Below are 19,712 nucleotides of genomic sequence, written 5' to 3'. Positions count from 1 at the left end.
GCAAAAGTTGAAAAGAAAACTTGTACGAGAACATTCTGCTGGGCTTTGCAGTATGCTGCCTTTGTTGCTGGCAGTGGTCCAGTTTTCTGTTCCAGCTTCACGAAAAAAGCATGTAATATCCTTGTCCTGTCTACAATCATAATCCAGTCAAGTGCCATTTTCATAAGCAAAGAAGATCGTGAAGAGGCAATAACATCATTTTTTATTGGATTTTCACATTTCTTCCCCCTACATGCAGTGATGTTTCTTCTTGCTGATATTAAACTGGACTTTACATTTTCTTCACCACCATACAGTCAAACAGCATTAACTAACCTTCACAATGAAGTTCTATGCAACACGCATACTAATAACTATATAGGTTCACTGCTTATGGTAAAACATAAAAAAAGATATAACTAATTGTACTAAATGGGATTTAAAACATTTATATATGACAAAATTGCTGGATTTTCTGCATTTTTCACATAATTTCTTTCACTAGTACCCAACTTTTACTCCATAGCTTAACATTCAACACTCTTTGCCTTTGTTTATGTAACTTTCTATCTCTTGCAGTCTGTCGCTCTGTGTCTTTCGCTTCCCCAAGACTAGTTAATCCATCTTGCTGCAGACTGCTGTCAGTGGTAAAATGGCTTGTATAGGGCAGCTTCATCTAGCAAAGGGTGCACAGTGTGAAAAGGGACAAAGTGGGAATTGTGTGCTTGTTTGGGGATAGGGGGAGATCCTATGACCTACATTTTGCTAGTCTGGTGTTAAACATTACAAAGATTAATAAGGAATAGTGTGATAATGTGTGAATGAAGCATTATACATTTACAGGTACAATTCAATGGCATGGAATGTCTATGAAACAAGTTAGCTCCTGTTATCACAAGAGTTAAGCAGTTACCTTAACCGGCTCTTTTTTCTCTCATTCTTAAAGTTGAATATGATGCATTTAATTATAAAATAAAGAAAACACGTCACCAAGAAACTAAAAGGCCTACAGTACGAACCCTTCTGTAGCAGGCTCTGGCACTGGAGACTCATTCCATAAATGGTGAATAGATATCACCTTGCAGAAAGCTCCACAGTTATGTCTTTTATAAATAACATTGTATTTGCTTTATAAGTTCATTTATTAGTATAAATTATTACTGTATAAACAAATTATTAGAACAAAGTGCATTATATAAACCTGTGGTTTGAACTACAGCCAACACTACTTTCAGAGTTATGCTGGTGAAGTGCTGTGGTATGATAATATTTAACAATGTGTTTTACGCACGCTTTCACATCCAGATGATCCAATTATGTAGTATAAAAAAAATCAACCATACTCGCAATACCCCACCCAGTCCTGTGTCATGCCATGATGAACTGAAGCAACTCACCATCACAGTCTCCGAGATGTGTGATGTTCCCGTACTCAACGTCCTGCACAAAGGGTAGTCTACATAAAAAAAAAAAATTAAAAAATTTAAAATAAATAAAAACACTGTCAAACAAGAACTGAAATTATGACCATATGTTGAGTCTCACCTGGTTCCAGGTCTGAGAAGAGAACAAGTGCTTCCTCTGGTCCAGCCACAGTAAGGATCTCTAGAGGATATACAGTTCCTACACGCACACACACACACACCATAGCAAGTTCAATATAAATACTATTAGCCATTAGCTGTCAGCCATCTGCTTATTATCTTGACACATTAATTTTGCAAGGTTGAATGACAAAATTGTTGTTTAATGTCCAAACTGCATGAAGTCCATTTTCACAAAATGCTGTTTCGTGAAACAGCGTTTTGTGTTTAGCGGCAACTTTTATATGGTCATACTGCAGATATTGTTTTTTCCCCCCATTTGGCTGCTTCTCAAGTAAATGGTTTCGTACACTTCAGTTATTTACTGCATTTTGACTCCCCTCGCCCCATTGATCAGCTTTCACATTAGTAATATTGTTTCACACTTGAGTACACTTATAAACACAAAGAGAAGGTGCGTACAAGGAATTCAACCTTTGTGTTATACCTAATTTTATTGATTTTTTCAGATGCCTCACATGCCTTAGTACTTTATGAGCTAAGGCTGTGTAGTTCAGAGAAGGAGATCGGTGCATGCCGCACTCACACAGAGATATCGGAGGAGAAAGGCACGTTCATGACTTTGCATTCTAAATATCAGTGCTCATATCTGTGTTGAGGAATGGTTGGCTTTCATATTTGCTTCGAGCTGAGTGGACTTGAACACAGTATGCTGATCTGTGCCTGGATGTATATATTACGCAAACATACCAAAAGTTGTGGTCACGTGTACTGGAATCCGTGCCTGAGGCTGTAATGTGAAAACACCCTTAGAGGAATTTTGTGATGCTCATTGTTTTCGACAAAGTAATATATGTGCAGTTACTACGCTCAGACGGAGATTTCCTTGTGGACCGGTGGTTAGCATTCAGCACACTCACTGCTGTGGCCTGGATTTAAGTCCTGGTCGCCAAAAAATGGTTGCCGAAAAAATAACTCTTGTATTAGCTTTATGAGCATTTTAGATCAGAAATATAAATAAACTTTTTTATTGCAGCGTTGTGTTGGGACCATTCTTTAATATTATCCCAATGTCATGTGAAAGAACGATTTTAATTATGGTCATACTATCCGCTATTACCCAAATAAGGAACAATTTTGAGTCTGGTTTTCCCCTTCATGTTGTCTCAGGGAGTTGTGAATATATTCATTTCTATAGTTAAGGTTTTTTTTTTTTTCTGTAAAGCTGCTTTGTGACAATGTGCACTGTAAAAAGTGCTATTGTATACAGTGGGACCTCGGATTGCAAGTAAGGCGATTTGCGAGCATTTTGCAAGACGAGCAGAGATTTTTTAATATATTTTGACTTGGAAAACAGATAAGTCTTGGTTTACGTGTATCGAGTATTATGTATCACGTATGCTTAACGTGATCACAACTGAGCCAATGGTTTTTCTTTGTCTTGCGCTGCGGAATTGTGGGTATTCATCTCCCCTGCTGGGTCTTAGTGCGCGTCTCTCACTGGTATAATCAACATCCGTGCACGCGTGTCATGTTTACTATACCACTGTGGCCAAGTGTGTGTAAAACATCTTTTATTTATGTTTGTATGGGTGTGTGTACAGCGCGCGTGTACTGTTTCTTATAACGTGTGCGCACAGGTAAAGCAAAAGAAAGTCTCATTAAAGAGGTTAAAGATCAATTTTTCCCTCTTTGTATCAGCCTGCATTTTGTCATTGGAAACTGTGCCTTGTTAATCTCTGATAAAACAGTGTTTCTGTTAAAAACTCAAAAAAGAGAGAAAAAAGGGTTACTTCTTACTTTAACTTTTTAGCTTCACACACATACACAAACACGCACACACAGCGCCTTCACGCATAAACGGAAACACTTATCTGTTGGGATTTATTTTTACTTTTTTTTAAAGGTAAAGTGCAGGTTAATTTGTTTTATTTTTACTTTATATTTTGTGTTAATTATTTTTATGTATTAATTTTTTTGGGCTGTGGAACAAATAATTTGAGTTTCTATTATTTCCTATGGGAAATTTTGCTTTGATTTATGAGTGTTTTGAAATACGAGCCCACTTCCGGAACGAGTTATGCTATTAATCCGAGGTTCCACTGTGCAAATAAAATTTTACTAAATTTTGTTCCAACATTGTTTTAACAAACTAATTTTAACTGTAAAAACAACCTAATAATGATGGTGAACTAAATTTTAAGTATGTAAATTGTCAACTTAATCTTGGCGAAATGTTTCGAAAAGCAAAAATGTCTGCTGGCTTGCTTGTAGTGTCACACGCAAAACTCAATAAAACCAAATGTTTGGGACACCTGGGACCAGCAAAAAAATAATACTACAGTGAAAGACAAGACAAAAACAAAGTGGAGATTAATTTTACTCATCTATGTTATATAAACACTTAGCAGTGCAATATCACCTGAAATGGTTAAAATCTTGACAAAACGTTAATTAAGTCTGAGCTAAGTGATGTGATGTCATGTGTCATAATAACAGTGCAGAAGTAAAAAGATCTGTGACCATGAATACCAATAACATCAAACAAAATGCTTTCAAAAAGATAATTTCAAGCGTCACGACTGACATGCATGGTGCATACAGTACCATGTATAAGAAACACTGCATAAAAAAGCCAGCTTTATCCTGACATGCATTTATTTAAGGTTTGCAAAACAAACCACAAAAAATCGTCTTTATGGTATGATTAATTCCTTGTCCGATGAACTACTGTAGCATTAGGATATGTTGTGACACTTTTAGAGACGCACAAAGACTCTAAAGCACTTCTGTAAGTCGCTCAATATAAGGGCATGCGCTAAATGCTGTAAATGTAATTAAAAACAGGCAATTTAATCTTGATTACATAATCCAATATAAAATGCAATAATCCAGGAAAATTATATGATTTGAAGTCAATCAAGTTAATTAGTTAGGATTTTACACGAACTAAAGAGTATGACATATGTATGGATATGACATTTTCCCCCTCAAATTACTGTTTTTTTTTTTTATGGATACCAGATTTCTCATGTAAATGGCCCAGCTTGATAAATGACACCCCTTGTGTGTGGTCTCCATTGGCTTACTGTAAAAACAGTAAGACAGGGACTAAAAGGCGATTAACCAGCATGAAACCTATTACTAATGCGGATCAAATACACTAGTTCAGGCCTGTGCTGAAGCTGGCATGCATGGACATGCCAGAGAAAGTGTGTGTAAGTGTTTGTGTGTGTATGTGATGGGGGTCAGATGAGTAGGATTTCAGACGCTGAGAAAGCAAAAGCTATTTCGGTAATACAATGAAAAATTAGAACATTAAAAAAAAAAACGGGGAGGGGGGGAGGGGGCGGGTGAGACCGTCTGTATGTGAAAGGCAGAGAGTGCTTGTGTGTATACTCACTTCATACAGCGGGAATGCAGTTGGCAGCGAGCTACAGGCAGCCTCACCACACAAGAGTGGAAGGCTAACAAAAGAGTATGACTCTGTCTGTCCAGGGTGAGAGACAATGGCTGGCGGGCTTGGACAGAATCATCGCCGCACCTACACACAACAAACAAAGAGGAAACGCTGATTCCATCACACAGCAATAACTACTGTACATTAAACAAGCACTTACAGACACTGAAATGGTTCAAATTGATATAGTCGATATTTTAATATCTCTAATATGACCTAGTATCTGCAGTAAGAGCGTTATCCTCAACATGGTAGTTTTTAAGGAACACTAGGCACAAGGTGGGAGAAGAAAGCCTTGATTGGGATGTTAGTCCATTGGCACACTCCTTACACACTAATGGAACAGTGGAAAGAAACTGACAAACCCTGAGTAAACCCATGTGGCACGTCTGTCGGGGTTTTCCATCTGGAAACTGATTTGGGCACAGTAATCTAAGGATCCTGTCATTTTAGGGTTATTACAGACCAAAAAATCAAGAACAGCTTTATGTCTTTAATGAGCACTGTACACCTTTACAGTAAACATTCGTTCATACTGTATATTTTCCATGCCTCGATAGGTTTTAGAACAGTGCCAACGTTGTTTTATGTTATAAGATGAATGAAAATAAAAAGAATTATTGCTGGTTGTGTCCGCCACACCTCGATCAGTTTACTAGCCTTTGCCCAAACAGGAAAAGGGGAATAAACACATGTGCATGGATCATGATCTACGTGATCTGTCTGAAGTGCGCTGTTTGTTATCAGAGTCTATTCAAGATTTTTGGTAATGTCCCTGTGTCACGTACAAGAACCAGTCATTCTGTCACCAGATGATGCAAGCTAAGCTGTTTGTATCTACTGAACATGAAATCTGACCATATAAGGAATTGGGAAGCACAAAAGAGGCATGGCAACATTTACACAATATTACAAAACCTTACACCTCTAATCCCGTACTGTGTCACCGGGGCCTGGAGCCTATCCAAGGAAGGGTCACACCAGATGGAGGACACCCTGGATGGGGTGCATTTATAGTAAATAAAGAGTTTTACTACATGGAGTCATAATAGTAAGCTATATTAAAGTGGTCTGTGGAATTAATTTAACACTTAAAAGGCTGTTAAAAGAATCCTGCATTTACTTACACTCTTGAAAGCCTACAGAAAATATTTCGAAACCAACTCCCAGACCAAGCACCTATTAATACTCATAAATGCATACTCGAAACATTCATAAAGCCCGACACAAACCAAACACCTCTAAAATATTCATAAAGCTCCTTATGAAACCTAGCCAAAACACCTATTAACGTTGATAAACTCACAAAGCTAACCTCACACACCTATTGTATTAACCATAATTTGTAACAACTATTCAAATTGTTCTATTTAACCTGAACCATTTAATGTACGTTACATTAACATTAACATTAACATTGTAAAGTCTGCGAGAATTAGTTAACATTTTATACATGTAACACTGGGGCTAATACAGAGAAACAAGTGCAGGCTTTCATCTTCAAACAGCAGCTTTATGTTTTTTATCTACTACACGTTCGCACACACACATACACGTGCTTACACAGACACGGACAGACACACACACACACACACACACACACCTGTGAAAGCTATTTAAATGCATTAACTCTTTTTTGTTTTGGCTGACATGTTTTTGTTTAGTCTGCTGTTGAGTTATGACTAATTTGACTATGGAGGGCTTTTGAAGTAGTACTTTTCACGGCACAATGAGTCTATGACTTATTATCAGCGTGTTGTACTGTATATGATTTGTGGCGAGGAAATTTCACATATTGTGTCTAAAACTATTTTTTTTTAAATGATACAAGATTTGAATGCCATAATACAGTTCGTAATGCTTTATGTAGTGCATTGAGTTTCATGGCAATTAGAAGAACAGAGCTTTCTGTAAAGAACTAAAGACAAAGGGCTCCTACACAAAAGTGTTACAGATAGTGAGTACAAAGCAGGTGAATTATACAAACGATAGTCCTTTTGACACTAATCACAACACAATACATGAAATCATGTTTAAAGAGACAGACATATATAATCTGTGAAATTTTTATTATATTTAAAGACCCTATTTAGGCTTTGTTTCACATAATTTGAACTGTGGATTTACTTGAAAACTTAACGTAACAGCCCATTACTGAACCGATCCATCCAAACATCCATCCATCCATCCATCCATATATCCATCCATCCATCCATCCATACATATATTCATCCATCCATCTAGGAACCTTTGTAGTCCAGCCAGGGGCCGTAAAGACCAATGGTGATTACTAATGTATTTATTCACATGGGCATTCATATACTACAGGTAACTTAGGAACAATTAGAACAATCTGCATGTCTTTGGAGTGTAAAAGAAAACCGAAGTACCTGGAGGAAACCCACTAATCATGAAGAAAACATGCAAATTCCATGCACACAGACCCAAGGCAGGAATCGATTCAGACCCTGGAGGTGCAATGCGACAGTGCTAACAAGTAAGTCACCATGCCACCACACTGAACAGATCATATAATGAATATAACGTAAATAACACCTTTAAACATTGTACCAAACATTCATAGCATCCTAGACATTCCTATTAAAGAAAGATTTTTTTTCTCACGCATTTATGATCTATACCACTTTATCTTGTATACAGGGTCATGAAGGACTTGGAGCCTATTTCAGGAGACTTAGGGCACTAGGCAGGGTACACCCTAGATGGGGTGCCACTCCATTACAGGGCACGCATGCACACACTCATTCACACACTACGGCCAATTTGGGAAAGCCAGTTAGCTTAATCTGCATGTTTTTGGACTGTTTGAAGAAAACCCAGAGTACCCAGGAGAAACCCACCCAGCATGGGAAGAACATGCAAACTGCATGAGGCTGAAATCGAACCTGGCCAAGCCATTGAACCCATAACCCGAAGGTACAAGGTCACAGGGCTAACCATTAAGCCACTGTGCCACCAAACTAAACAGATCATATAATTAATATAACATGAATAACACCTTTACCATAAGTTCACTAGAATCCTAGAACTATTATTGACAGCATACACAAATATTTTACTAACTTTTACAGTAAGTTCCAGGTGTATGTTCATAAAAAATACATACTATTAAATAAATTTTTAGTTATCTTCTTACAAGACTTTTTCTCACTCAAACAAATATCAAAATAACAAAAGTTCTCTGGTTTACAAAATTTTTTGATAAATAAAATTCCATTTAAAATCCCATTTTAAATAAAATGTGACGGCAGTTACAGTTACATTACCAACCATAGAGGGCGACGATTATCACCTGCTTCCCAGACACAAATACTGTATCAACAGCCTCCTGCTCATGCACCATTAGGGAGTGGAGTAAAATACACGGAGGATAGCGCTGTCTGCGATATCTGCCTATTTCCATGAGTACACAGATGCACATGATTGGCTAGTGTCGCACAGCATCCGCTCTTTAGACTCAGCTGGGATTTGACCTCCTTAGTTCTTAACAACAGGGCAAACGTGTTTCTGCTGCATCACTCAGAAGCCCTTATGGAAACGCACAGAATATGTATATTTGAATATGTCTAAAACCGATCATCCAATCGCCAGTTATGACAGATCAAGCTACACAATGGCTGATTTTGACACGTGTTATGTTATGTCATTGTAACTGTGACACTAAGTGTCTCAAATACATGTAGCTGTATTTAGATTTCACCTGAAAGTGTACAGTATGTTGTGTAAACTAAAAGTGTTTTAATTGTCCCTTTACACCTTCCTGACAAGTTGTTTACCTTTTTTTTGTCTATCCCAAATTCTACATCTAGGCATTTGGTAGACGCCCTTATCCAAAGTGACTTACATCTATTATCTTATTAAACATTTGAGCAGTTAAGGGTTATGGGCCTTGTTTAAGGGCCCAACAGTGGTAACTTGATGGTTATGGGGTCTGAACCCTGGACCTTCCAAAAAATAGTCCAATGCCTTAACCACTGAGCTACCCCTGAAACTATACCTGTTTTTTGGTTTTTTTTTTAGATTCTAGGTCAGAAAGGTTCATTAGAAACATTATCAGAATTTACTGTGAAACCCAGTCCTGCTGCTTGTCCAAATGAGATGCTTTAAGCTTCATTTTATTATAATAGCCTTGTGATTTTCCAGAAAACATTTTCATTTAATAGCAACAATGAATGATGAAAGCCTCTCATTCGCTGTCCTGTGCACAGTGTGTGGTCTGCGTAGGCCATGTGCCATATGGGAACACAGCTCTATAAATAAAAGCATATTTCTATTGCGTTAGAAATATTTTGAGGCCAGCTTGTATAGAAATATAGACTAGAGATCTTTAAGGCAGTATTTATGCAAGGATACCGGAGCAAAACACTGAATGATAATTTTTAAAATGTAATAGTACAGCCCCTAGCGAACACATTCATGCTGAATAAAGTATTCTTTCGTTACATTCCTTTTTTTTCATAAGTATTTAGGGTAAAGATAGAACCAGAGACAATTTTAATAATCTAAAGTGTATCTAAGTATTTGAGGAAACTTCAGGTGGCACACCACTGTTCCTTAGCATTAGGGATTTATCCTTTTATTTTAGATAAAAAAGAGACTCCATTATGAAAGCTCAGGTTGACAGAATAAAACAATATCCTTTGTTGTGAACAAATTTGATTTATCTTAAAGCAAAAGCTTGAAGAATTTGAGAAAATTTGGCAACCTCAAGTTTCTCAACGTGAAAAGATGAACAACTGATATTGGCTATGTAAATGAAGATCACTCTTTGGGAACTGGAATAGAGCAGCAGGGAAGCAGCATGCACTGAACTAACTCTAAAATCACTCACTCTCACTTATTCATCGTCCATACCATGGGGTCCTGGTGCCTATCTCAGAAAACTCCCAGGGGTACACCCTGGACAGGGTGCCAATCCATTGCAGGGCACACACGCATACACACTCACACGCTCATTCATACACTCTATGGACAATCTGCATGTCTTTGAACTGTGGAAGGAAATCAGAGTAACCGGAGGAAACCCACAAAGCACGGGGAGAACATGCAAACTCCATGCACACAGACCCAAGGCGCAAATCGAACCCTTGACCCTGGAGATGCAGAGCGACAGTGCTAACCACCACCATACCGACCACCTCAAAATATATTTTTTTAAATGTATTTAAATTTACATATGTTTTTCTTTTTAGGTGTCGCAGATCCTCTATAATCCTAAAGGTAGTGCACTCTAAACAATTCACACTGGCAGGCAGCACAGCTGTGTGATAAAAACATATTATTTGCTACGTTTGTTTCGAATCTGAATAAAAAAAAAATATACTGAATCAAAATATTAATAAAATTGTGATGGCAATACAACAGCTTGATATAGTGAAAATATCGTATCAGGTGGTCTATGGTGATTCTCATTCCTAATAATAAAGGAAAATATCTACCTTTTTTCACTTTCATTTATTTTTGTTTTTTATTTTATGTTATTTAAGTATATGTGTGTCTGGATCCATTATTACTTTGTTTGTGGAATTATGTTCTAAAGAATCATGTGGATTTCAATAAGTATTTGGTTCATACAGAGCCTTATGACTATACATTAGTTTGGTACTATTTGGAAAATGTGGCAAATCTCTGACCAACACTAAATAAGTAAAAAAAGAAAAAAAAAGGAAAAAAAAGTAGTAGCAAACTACAAGAGTTAAAATTTCTCACCTTTCAGAATTATAGCCCTCTAATTCCTCCAGAAAGACATTCGTGCTGGAATAAGGGTTGTCTCTACCCGGTGTGATGAGGAATTTCAGAACGGTGCCCCTGGTGGACCCAAGAAACACTACAGTGCGATTTCTGTGTGGACCTGCCTCTGTATCCACCACCATGGTGTTCAGTTGATACCTGGGATGAAGAAAGAAACGGTAAATAATAAAAAAGATTTTATATGTTTTATATGTTTTATGTTATAATTCATATAATTTTGTACAATGTAGTCCAACTAATTATTATTATATTTATTTTTCTCAGAGTGCAAATTAAAGGCTTAAATAATCACAATGATTATCACACAACATTACGTGCTGAAAGCATTTAACATAAAAGATCTAATGACAAGGCCAGAAAGCTGGACACATCCTCAGCAGTGGCTTTCAAGAGGGAAATGTACATATAACACATAATTGGCAGGTGGTGCTGTCTCTAAAGCATTATTAAAGGTTTAAACACAGAGAGAGAGAGAGAGAGAGAGAGAGAGAGAGAGAGAGAGAGAGAGAAACAAGCTTAGATGTGATGTATGTAAAAATTACATCATCCTCACTGACATTGCTGGTTGCATAAAAGACAGTCTTTACTGTCACATATACATGCACAGTACAGGTTAATTTTTTTTCTCTGCTTGTCTTAAGCGATTGGGGTCAGTGCACAAGGTCAGGCATATGTCCCCTCTGGAGCAGTTAAGCTTCCCAGCAGTGGCAGTTTGGCAGTGCTAGAATATGAGCTCATGGAATTCTGATCAATACACCAGAACACTAATTGTTGATTTTTACTTACAGGACACACGCGAACAATAAATCTAAACAAATCGAAAACCACAACGGCCTTACAAGCACAGTATGCGCCAGAATATACATTACTGAAACTCGCGCATCTCGAATGTGCATTTGCGTTTGTTGAAGGGGCGTAGCTTCAGCCACACATGTTTTCAGTAGTGAAAAGGAAAAAAAATGTGTTGTGCAGTTGACATGAATACCAGCTGGAGATCGCAAGTTCGATTTCCGGGTGGTGCTGTAACCTCTTGCAGCCGGAGGTCTAGAAAGAGCTGATTGGCTGAGCTCTCTCAGAGGGGAGGGATGAGGGGTACTTAGTGCCCACACATTAATCACAGCTATACAGACAAATCTTAATAAGACGGTACCAGGTAACACATACATGCAGTCTATTGCTATTGTTACGAAATTTTACACGAGCAAATCATCTCCGTTCACAGTAACCTTTATCCTGGGATATGTTTGAGAATTTGCATAAACGATATGAACATTGTCTACAGCGAGGAGGAGCACACACACACTTCGAACACTTATACTCCTCACCTAGGAAGGGTCAGCGTGGTTTCATGCAGCGGACGTAAGTACGTTTTATCGCGATTCACCGTGAGTTTTGACGTAGTGACTACATTTCCAATCTTTCCGCATGAAAAATTTAACATATTTAACCCTGCTGAACCTGGTGGAACGTTAGACAGTCACTTGAGGTGCCTAACACAGCGTGAGTCAAACCACATACTGTAGATGAGATAGGGGTATTACATTACAGGGTACCTACCCTGGTACATCAACACGCTAATAGAGTGTATGTTAGTTTTTTTCAGGTCAAATAAACTCACAAATGATAAAGAGGTAATATTGTTCATCTTTTCATTTCAGTACTGGATATTTTGGCACATACACACGTATTTAAAATGGCTTCCATGCTGTTAGTATACTCTAGTACACATTTCTTTATAACTAAAGCTCACATCTTTTCAATAAGTTATTAGAACAAATGGGTAAAGTCATTTCACTGAAGTTGAAAATTTATTATAAACTCCCTAAAGGATCTATGCCATGTATTTGCAAAAAAACATATCTAGGCGATGCTCACAACTGGTAAACATTCATCTTCTATAATGTTATACTGACTTAGGACATGACGTGGGGTATACCCTGGACAAGGTGCCAATTCATTACTGGGCACATGCACACACACATTATGGGCAATTTGAGAACACCAATTAACTTGCTGTGGAAGGATGCCAGAGTACATGAAGAAAGCTCAAGCATGGGGGGAAAATGCAAACTCCACGCAAACAGACCCGAGGTGAAAATCGAACCCTCAACCCTGGAGATGCTAGACCACATTGCTAACCACTACACCATATATCATATATCAGTAATGCAAATAGCAATGATGCATTTTTAAATAGTAAGTGGGTAGAATATAGAGCTACAGTATGATTTCCTTGACAATAGCAAGTGAAAAAAGACAATTCTTGGCCGCTTTTAGCCATTATGCTGCCCGCAGTTGGAACCAGCTTCCAAAAAAGATCAGATGTGCTAAAATATTAGTCACATTTAAATCTAGACTTAAAACGCATCTGTTTAGCTGTGCATTTATTGAATAGGCACTGTGCTACGTCCAAACTGACTGCACTGTATTTTATGTTTCTTAACTGCTTTACTGTTTTATTTTGATTTTTAACAAAATTTTAAGTAGTTTTTTAAAAGGGCCACTACAAACAGTTTTTTTTCTTTTTTCTTTTTAATCAAATTTAAATAATTTTGAAAGTCTTAGTGCTATTATTTTCTATTTCTTCTTATGATTATCTTTTTTTTTTTTACTCTTTTATGTAAAGCACTTCGAATTACCATTGTGTATGAAATGTGCTATACAAATAAACTTGCCTTGCCAAATTATGTAGTGTATATGCCAGCAGAGGGGTAAATCTAAATGAATAAATTCAAATGTTTTCAAAGATTCCAATCTTATTGCACTTGTGGTTTGATCCACCAACTTTAATTCCTGCATATGCATTTAGTTCCCATTTACTGTTGGAGAAGTGGAAAGGAAAGAAAAACCATTTTTTGTAAAAAAAAACAACTTGCCATTGTGCATGTGCATTCTTAATGTGGCTTATTTTCATAACACTGCTTCTACAGTGGTGAGCTTACATACATTAACAAAATATAAGTGACCACACGATCAAACGTTAGACTGACTTCCTGTATAGGTTTCTTCATCTTGAGAATATACCAGGGCAGTAAGCCAAGCATTTACTGTACTGTGGGTTAGTAAACCTCCATTCCGAGGAGAGGTTGTTGCGCAGGCAGGGATCAAGGTCAGCTAATCGGCTAGGAGATGAAAACCTCGTGCATGCTTTCAGAAACCTTCATACCTTTTATCGGTTTCAAAAATGAGAGGATTTTTGCTGCTTTTTCATTTTTATTAGTTAACATTAGGTAGAAACACAGTTATATTTACTAAGTGCTACCAGCAACTTTTAGAATTTAATATTTTCTTGCACATTACTCAGTGCATTTTTTAAATTAAATCTTTTCAGTCCAGTGCACTTCAGCAGGATGATGCCTTTGGTTTCATACACACGGTTTTCTCCTGTACTATACAGTACTTACATATAACTTACAACACGCGAGGGAGTACATAGCAGCATGGCTGTAATGCGGTTATAGGCACAAGGGTGCAGACTGATTGTACAACAGCATGACCTCTATTTTAATAATGGCTTTATGGAAAACTTCTATAAATACCATTTAATATCAACACATTATAAATAGTTTATTTATTTAAGATGATATTTTGCTTTACCAACACGTATCCTACTGAGACTGGCGGGACAAGCGTTAAGCTGGCGACCGACATTTAGAGATCGACAATTTGTATAATCAACAGGGGTTGAGGAGAGTAAACCATGGAGGTGGTAAACATCTTTATTTAACAATGTTCCTACTTAATCTGCAAAAATTTTATGCTTAAATAGCATCCAAAATAGCAAAATATGGAAAACTAATGGACTAATGAGACAGTGGAGAAATACACAAAGTTAAATGTCGCAGTGGTGTTATGCACTGGATCAACACTCATGGAATGCCTCCAAAGCCTATTCAGCCAAACCGCTTGGTCTGAATTAAATTGGTCAGAATTACCAGTACAAGGCGGGACAGAGTAACAAACCATTGCAGGGCACAGAAACACACACTAAAGGCAATTTGGGAAAGTCAACTGGGTTCGGTTTCCAGCCAGTGCCCAAAACCCAGCCACTGGATGACTATTTTTGGACTGTGGGAGGAGAGGGAAGTAACCGGTGGAAATCCAACATGCACTCTCCATGCACACAGACCCGAGGCGAGACTCAAACCCTTGACCCTGAAGATGCGAGGCCACAGTACTAACCACTGCGCCACCGTACCGCCTTCATCATCATCATCATCATCAAACAAACAAACAAATCCATGAATAAATTAATATGTTCACTTTCCATGCCATGGAATTTTGATATGGTCATACCCGTAAGCAACTGGAGAATATGATTTTAATCTAAACAGCAAAAAAAAAAGACTCAACTTTTATGACAGTAGAAAATCCTCTAATATAAATAATAAGTTATACAGTTAACTAACAGGAAATATTTGTGCATCTGGTGAATGCATGTAGATGGAACAGTCAACTTTCTTTTTTAAATGACGTTAATGTGAATTCTACCGTTTGAAAAACGATTATAATTATGCACATACATAACTGAGATATTTATGTATGTTTCTAAATAGCTACTACTGGTATTCAAAAATAGCAACAAGTCAAGAAAATAAAAACAAGACAACGCACAGCCATACGCGACAACAGTAGTAATTAGTACACATCCAAGGAGGCAGACTAGAAATAGCAAAAGTGACTTGTTACGCGTTGGTAAAACTCTTCTTTCATTTGATGGGAACACCGAGGCACAAAATCGATATATATTCAGATCAGTGAAAGCACTACAAGAGTTTTTCTTTTACGTCTGTATCTTTCTTTATTGAGTGTGAGAAATAAAGGCAAAATGTAATTTTCTATAGACAACATCATGTACAAAGCCAGACTAATGAAAATGAAGAGAGTGATGAAAGCCTGCTGTATAGTGTAGAAGGTCGGAGGAAACTGAGGTAGAGAAAGAAGACAGAAAAGAGATTGAGTTAGATATAGAGACAAAGGAGATGGAATGGAAGAAATGCTTTCTCACAAGGAGGCAAACAGTCTTAAATGAAATCCCAGGTACACTGGGTGAGTATGTTGTAGGACTACAAATTTATAAAATGTTACATCTAGCTTCCAACGTAATAATATATAAAGTGTAAGAGTTATGTACATTGGGTTTTACATTTTGAAGTCAAGATGATTACATTCTTAGAAAACATTATAAGAAGATCAAGTCTGGTAGCCCAGGTGTCTGAGATATTAACCCTTTGTCTTTATGTACTTATGACCACTGGATAGGGTCCCAAGGTAAAGGCCAGGCTGTGCCTTTGTCTCTATGATAATGTGAAGGTCTAGGCGATACTGTCAGGCTGATTAGATTAACACCTATGCATTTGAAAGGCACTGTTATGCTGATGAGATCAGGGCTGGGGAACTCCCGTTACCAGGCTGATACCTGTACTACACTATGCTTTGTTTAGATTGTCTCCACCTCTTGGTATCCCTCCCCCTTGAAAAGTATAAACTCTCCAGAGCTGAGTTTTAGTCAGACTTGGATGACTACAGCGACGCATGGCGAGTTCTCAATAAAGAGTAACTTCTGCTTGAAAGCTATTCCAACGTCTCCTGGTCCCCTGCTCCGACAGAGGAAAAAGTTTCCAACAATGTCATCAACCACAATTTAAGTTTGAGAAATATAGAAGATTTTTCCAGCACTGTTAGAGTTCAGACACTGTTTGTTTCATCATAAGTGGACCAATTTTTCTTTTTTTTTTTTGGTCGGCTATGGACAAAACTTTAGTACTATGTTTAGCGACTGGTTTATAGTTTACAGCTACACACATTCTTTGCAAAGTAACAAATACATTGGGAAAATAAATCATTGCATTTCTATAGCTTTAAAACACTTTCCTAACTAATGCATACAACACGAACTCGCTGTCACAGCTGTGTTCTCAATTAATCTGTGCAGTGTAAAAAAAACAAGGTTTGTTGTAATTTATATGCTAAGCATGCATTATTATAATGTGAATAACTAATTTTGAGGAGAGTGTTTATGGTTATGGAGCCAATGTTTCACTTTGCTCAGAATTGATGAGGATTTGCAAAACGTGTGTATAATTTAGAGATCGTTTGAAACACTGAGAGCCGGTCGACGGAAATGCGTGTAAGCGGGGGAAAGAAATGATAAAACAACATACAATAAAATAACACCAAGGGTACAATTTGTGGTTATGATCCTAAACAATATGAATATGAATATTTTATGGAGGCAGACAGATGGAACGAGTAACAACAATAACCTTTGATCATGGTCAGGAAAACGTGTAACATGATTCCATAAACACATGCAATAACAAGTCACTATAAAAGTAGGCCTTAGCTACTGTATATTTTCACAAGAAACGCATTTGCATGATTTAATATTAATTTTGGGTTTATTCCAGGGTGTATTAGATATGAATGTTCTAAAATGCATGATCGATCAATCAATCAATTCTGATCTGCATCACGCATAACCATCACCTTACTGTGATACTACATGCAGCTTGACAATGTAATGCTTAGATATAATTAATGTAATGTCAAATCTATCTATTTTTGGGTTAAAACATAAAACATGATAAACATCTGTCACAGTATGTCTTAAGGCGGGGCAAATACAACCTCAGACGAAAACAACATATAATTTATCACTGTGTCAGTACTTATTTTACAAAAAAATGACATGTGGGCAATACTAAGTACCCCCTTACTGCTTAAGAGAGTAAGTTGCAGGCAAGTGCTGCTAATCAACAGCACTTGATTACAGTAATTGATTATCAGCAAGTGTGCAGACCTCAATAAAAGAAGAAGTTTTGACAATTGGCTGGTCTGGAGCACTCAGTTAACACAATGCCAAGAGGGAAAGACATAAGCAATAGTCTTAGAGAAGCAATTGTTGCTGCACATTCACCCCATGGTCAGACCGTATATTTTTTTTAAAATGCAAGAGTTGCATGCATCTCAGACCCTGCAGGTCTCACTGAGCCAGTTAATTGTTAAAGTTAAGACAGCACAATTAGAAGAAGACTGAACAGGTATGGTTTGTTTGGAAGGGTTGCCACAAGAAAGCCTCTTCTGTCTCAAACATGAACATGGAATCACGATTGAGATTCGCGAAACTGCTTCTGGACAAATCCTAAAGCCCAGTCAAATGCTTCAGGATTTCTCCGGACTTTCTGTGGGTAAGGGTGGTAAGTAATGCTAATACCAGGCAGGTCATACCACCACCATATTTATTTGAGTGAAGCTCTAATTGGTACAGAAGTGCTGTTTCACCAGAACATCCTGCGAGCTGAATATTTGCTAATCTTGTGCATCAGGACACAATCATTGTAAGAGCTAAAGTAAGGGATGAGAGATGCTGGCCATTTATTTAAATATTATTTATTTTATTATTTGCCTACTTTAGTATCTGGCATTAAGTTATACTTTTGCACTTCTTTAAGCTTCACATTTGTAAAGCACTTAAACTTTAAAGCAATTTAAATGTATAAAAAGTCCTATATGAATAAAAAAAGATTATTATGAATAATTATCCCCCGCCATCCAAGTTTCTGGACCAATGTTTATGGACAATTGAGAACAATGTGGAGTTGTTTGGGTGTAATGCCCAGCGTCATATTAGACGTACGAAATACAAACAGCATTTCAGGAGAAACACCTCATACCCACTGTCAAGCATAAAAATAGAGGTGTAATGATGAGGGCTCGTTTTAAAGCCACAGGACCTGAACACCTCACAGTCAATAAGTCCTCTGAGTATTCCAGAGGCAAATATGAGGTTCTCTGTCCAATAGCTAAAAATTGGTTGAAATTGAGCCAGGCAGCAGGACGATGATCAGAAGCACACAAGTTATCAACATCACGATGGCTGAAAAATAAATGAATCATGGTTCTGGGATGTCTTGTTAAAGTTCAGACGTCAAGCCAATTACAACATGAAGAGAGCTGTGCGCAAACAAATTCCAAAAACCACAAAGAACTGAAGCAATGTTGTACAGAAGAATAGGTTAAAATTCCTCCACAACAATGTGCGAGACTGATAAATCTGTTAAAGGATCAACAAGCTATTGAAACATTAGGGTACTTACTGTAGTATTAAACAGTTCAATAGTTTTGATTTTCTTTTGATTTCATTTTTATGGAATAAATAAATAATGGCATGATTAAAAAAAGTTGAAGTACATGATAAACATGGAATATATTCAATAATTTAACTCTTTTCCTTCTGTACTTTCTTATACATGTTTCTATTCTTTATAGCAGCCTTGAAAATTACAGCTGAAAAGCAAATCAAAAGGTCAGTAAGTTTTTCAACAGAACACGTTGCGATTTTTCAGTTTTTTCGGTAAAAGCTTCTTGTTGTCTTATTAATTTGAAAAGGGGAAAAGGAAAAAGAAAGTTGGTGAGGAATTTATAGTAGTTCATAGCTGCTTAACCATAAGCGATAACGTAACAATAATTATGTCTACTATAGTGTAAAAATGTAGCAATAATAAGTTGAAAATTTTAATTTTGACACACTGCTATGGTGTATAAGGAATTAAACATACACACACACACACACACACACATTACTTATGCATTTCCAACAATGTCTTTGCTTAGGCTGTAATTTGTATTTCATCCCTAGTAAACAAAATGAAGATTTGTTTTTTTTCAATTGTGCAAAATGACTTTAATATAGTCATTTTTAACATTTAGATGGGTCTCTAATATGTGTGTACCTGTACAGACAAAACATTCTTTATTTTTTTGTCAGTTACTCATTTTTGTATTGGCTACAAGCAAATATGATTTTTGCCCTATTGTGACTTTATATGCATAAGAAGTTGCCCTCTCTGGGCTTGGTGCTCAGCTCTGCTGTTCTCAGCCAGGGCGTGGCTCACAAGTACCTAATTTATACAGACACTGTATGGTGCATTTGGAGAAGGAGTGAAATAAAGGAA

The 19,712-nt window shown here is 37.1% G+C and overlaps 1 protein-coding gene across 1 annotated transcript in view; it reads right to left on the bottom strand.

The window, feature by feature from the left end:
• The window catches only part of sema6ba (sema domain, transmembrane domain (TM), and cytoplasmic domain, (semaphorin) 6Ba), a 178,718-nt gene that overhangs the window by 14,005 nt on the left and 145,001 nt on the right, over nucleotides 1–19,712 (bottom strand). Inside the window, exons 13-16 of the mRNA XM_053487257.1 lie at nucleotides 10,714–10,893; nucleotides 4,927–5,067; nucleotides 1,525–1,602; nucleotides 1,377–1,435 (exon numbers count right to left, since the gene is read on the bottom strand). Coding sequence (XP_053343232.1) covers nucleotides 1,377–1,435; nucleotides 1,525–1,602; nucleotides 4,927–5,067; nucleotides 10,714–10,893 — 458 coding nt within the window. The remainder of the gene's footprint in view (nucleotides 1–1,376; nucleotides 1,436–1,524; nucleotides 1,603–4,926; nucleotides 5,068–10,713; nucleotides 10,894–19,712) is intronic.

Source organism: Clarias gariepinus, chromosome 25 (assembly GCF_024256425.1).
Source record: "Clarias gariepinus isolate MV-2021 ecotype Netherlands chromosome 25, CGAR_prim_01v2, whole genome shotgun sequence".
Lineage (NCBI taxonomy): Eukaryota > Metazoa > Chordata > Actinopteri > Siluriformes > Clariidae > Clarias > Clarias gariepinus.
This window is presented reverse-complemented; position numbering and strand designations above follow the sequence as displayed.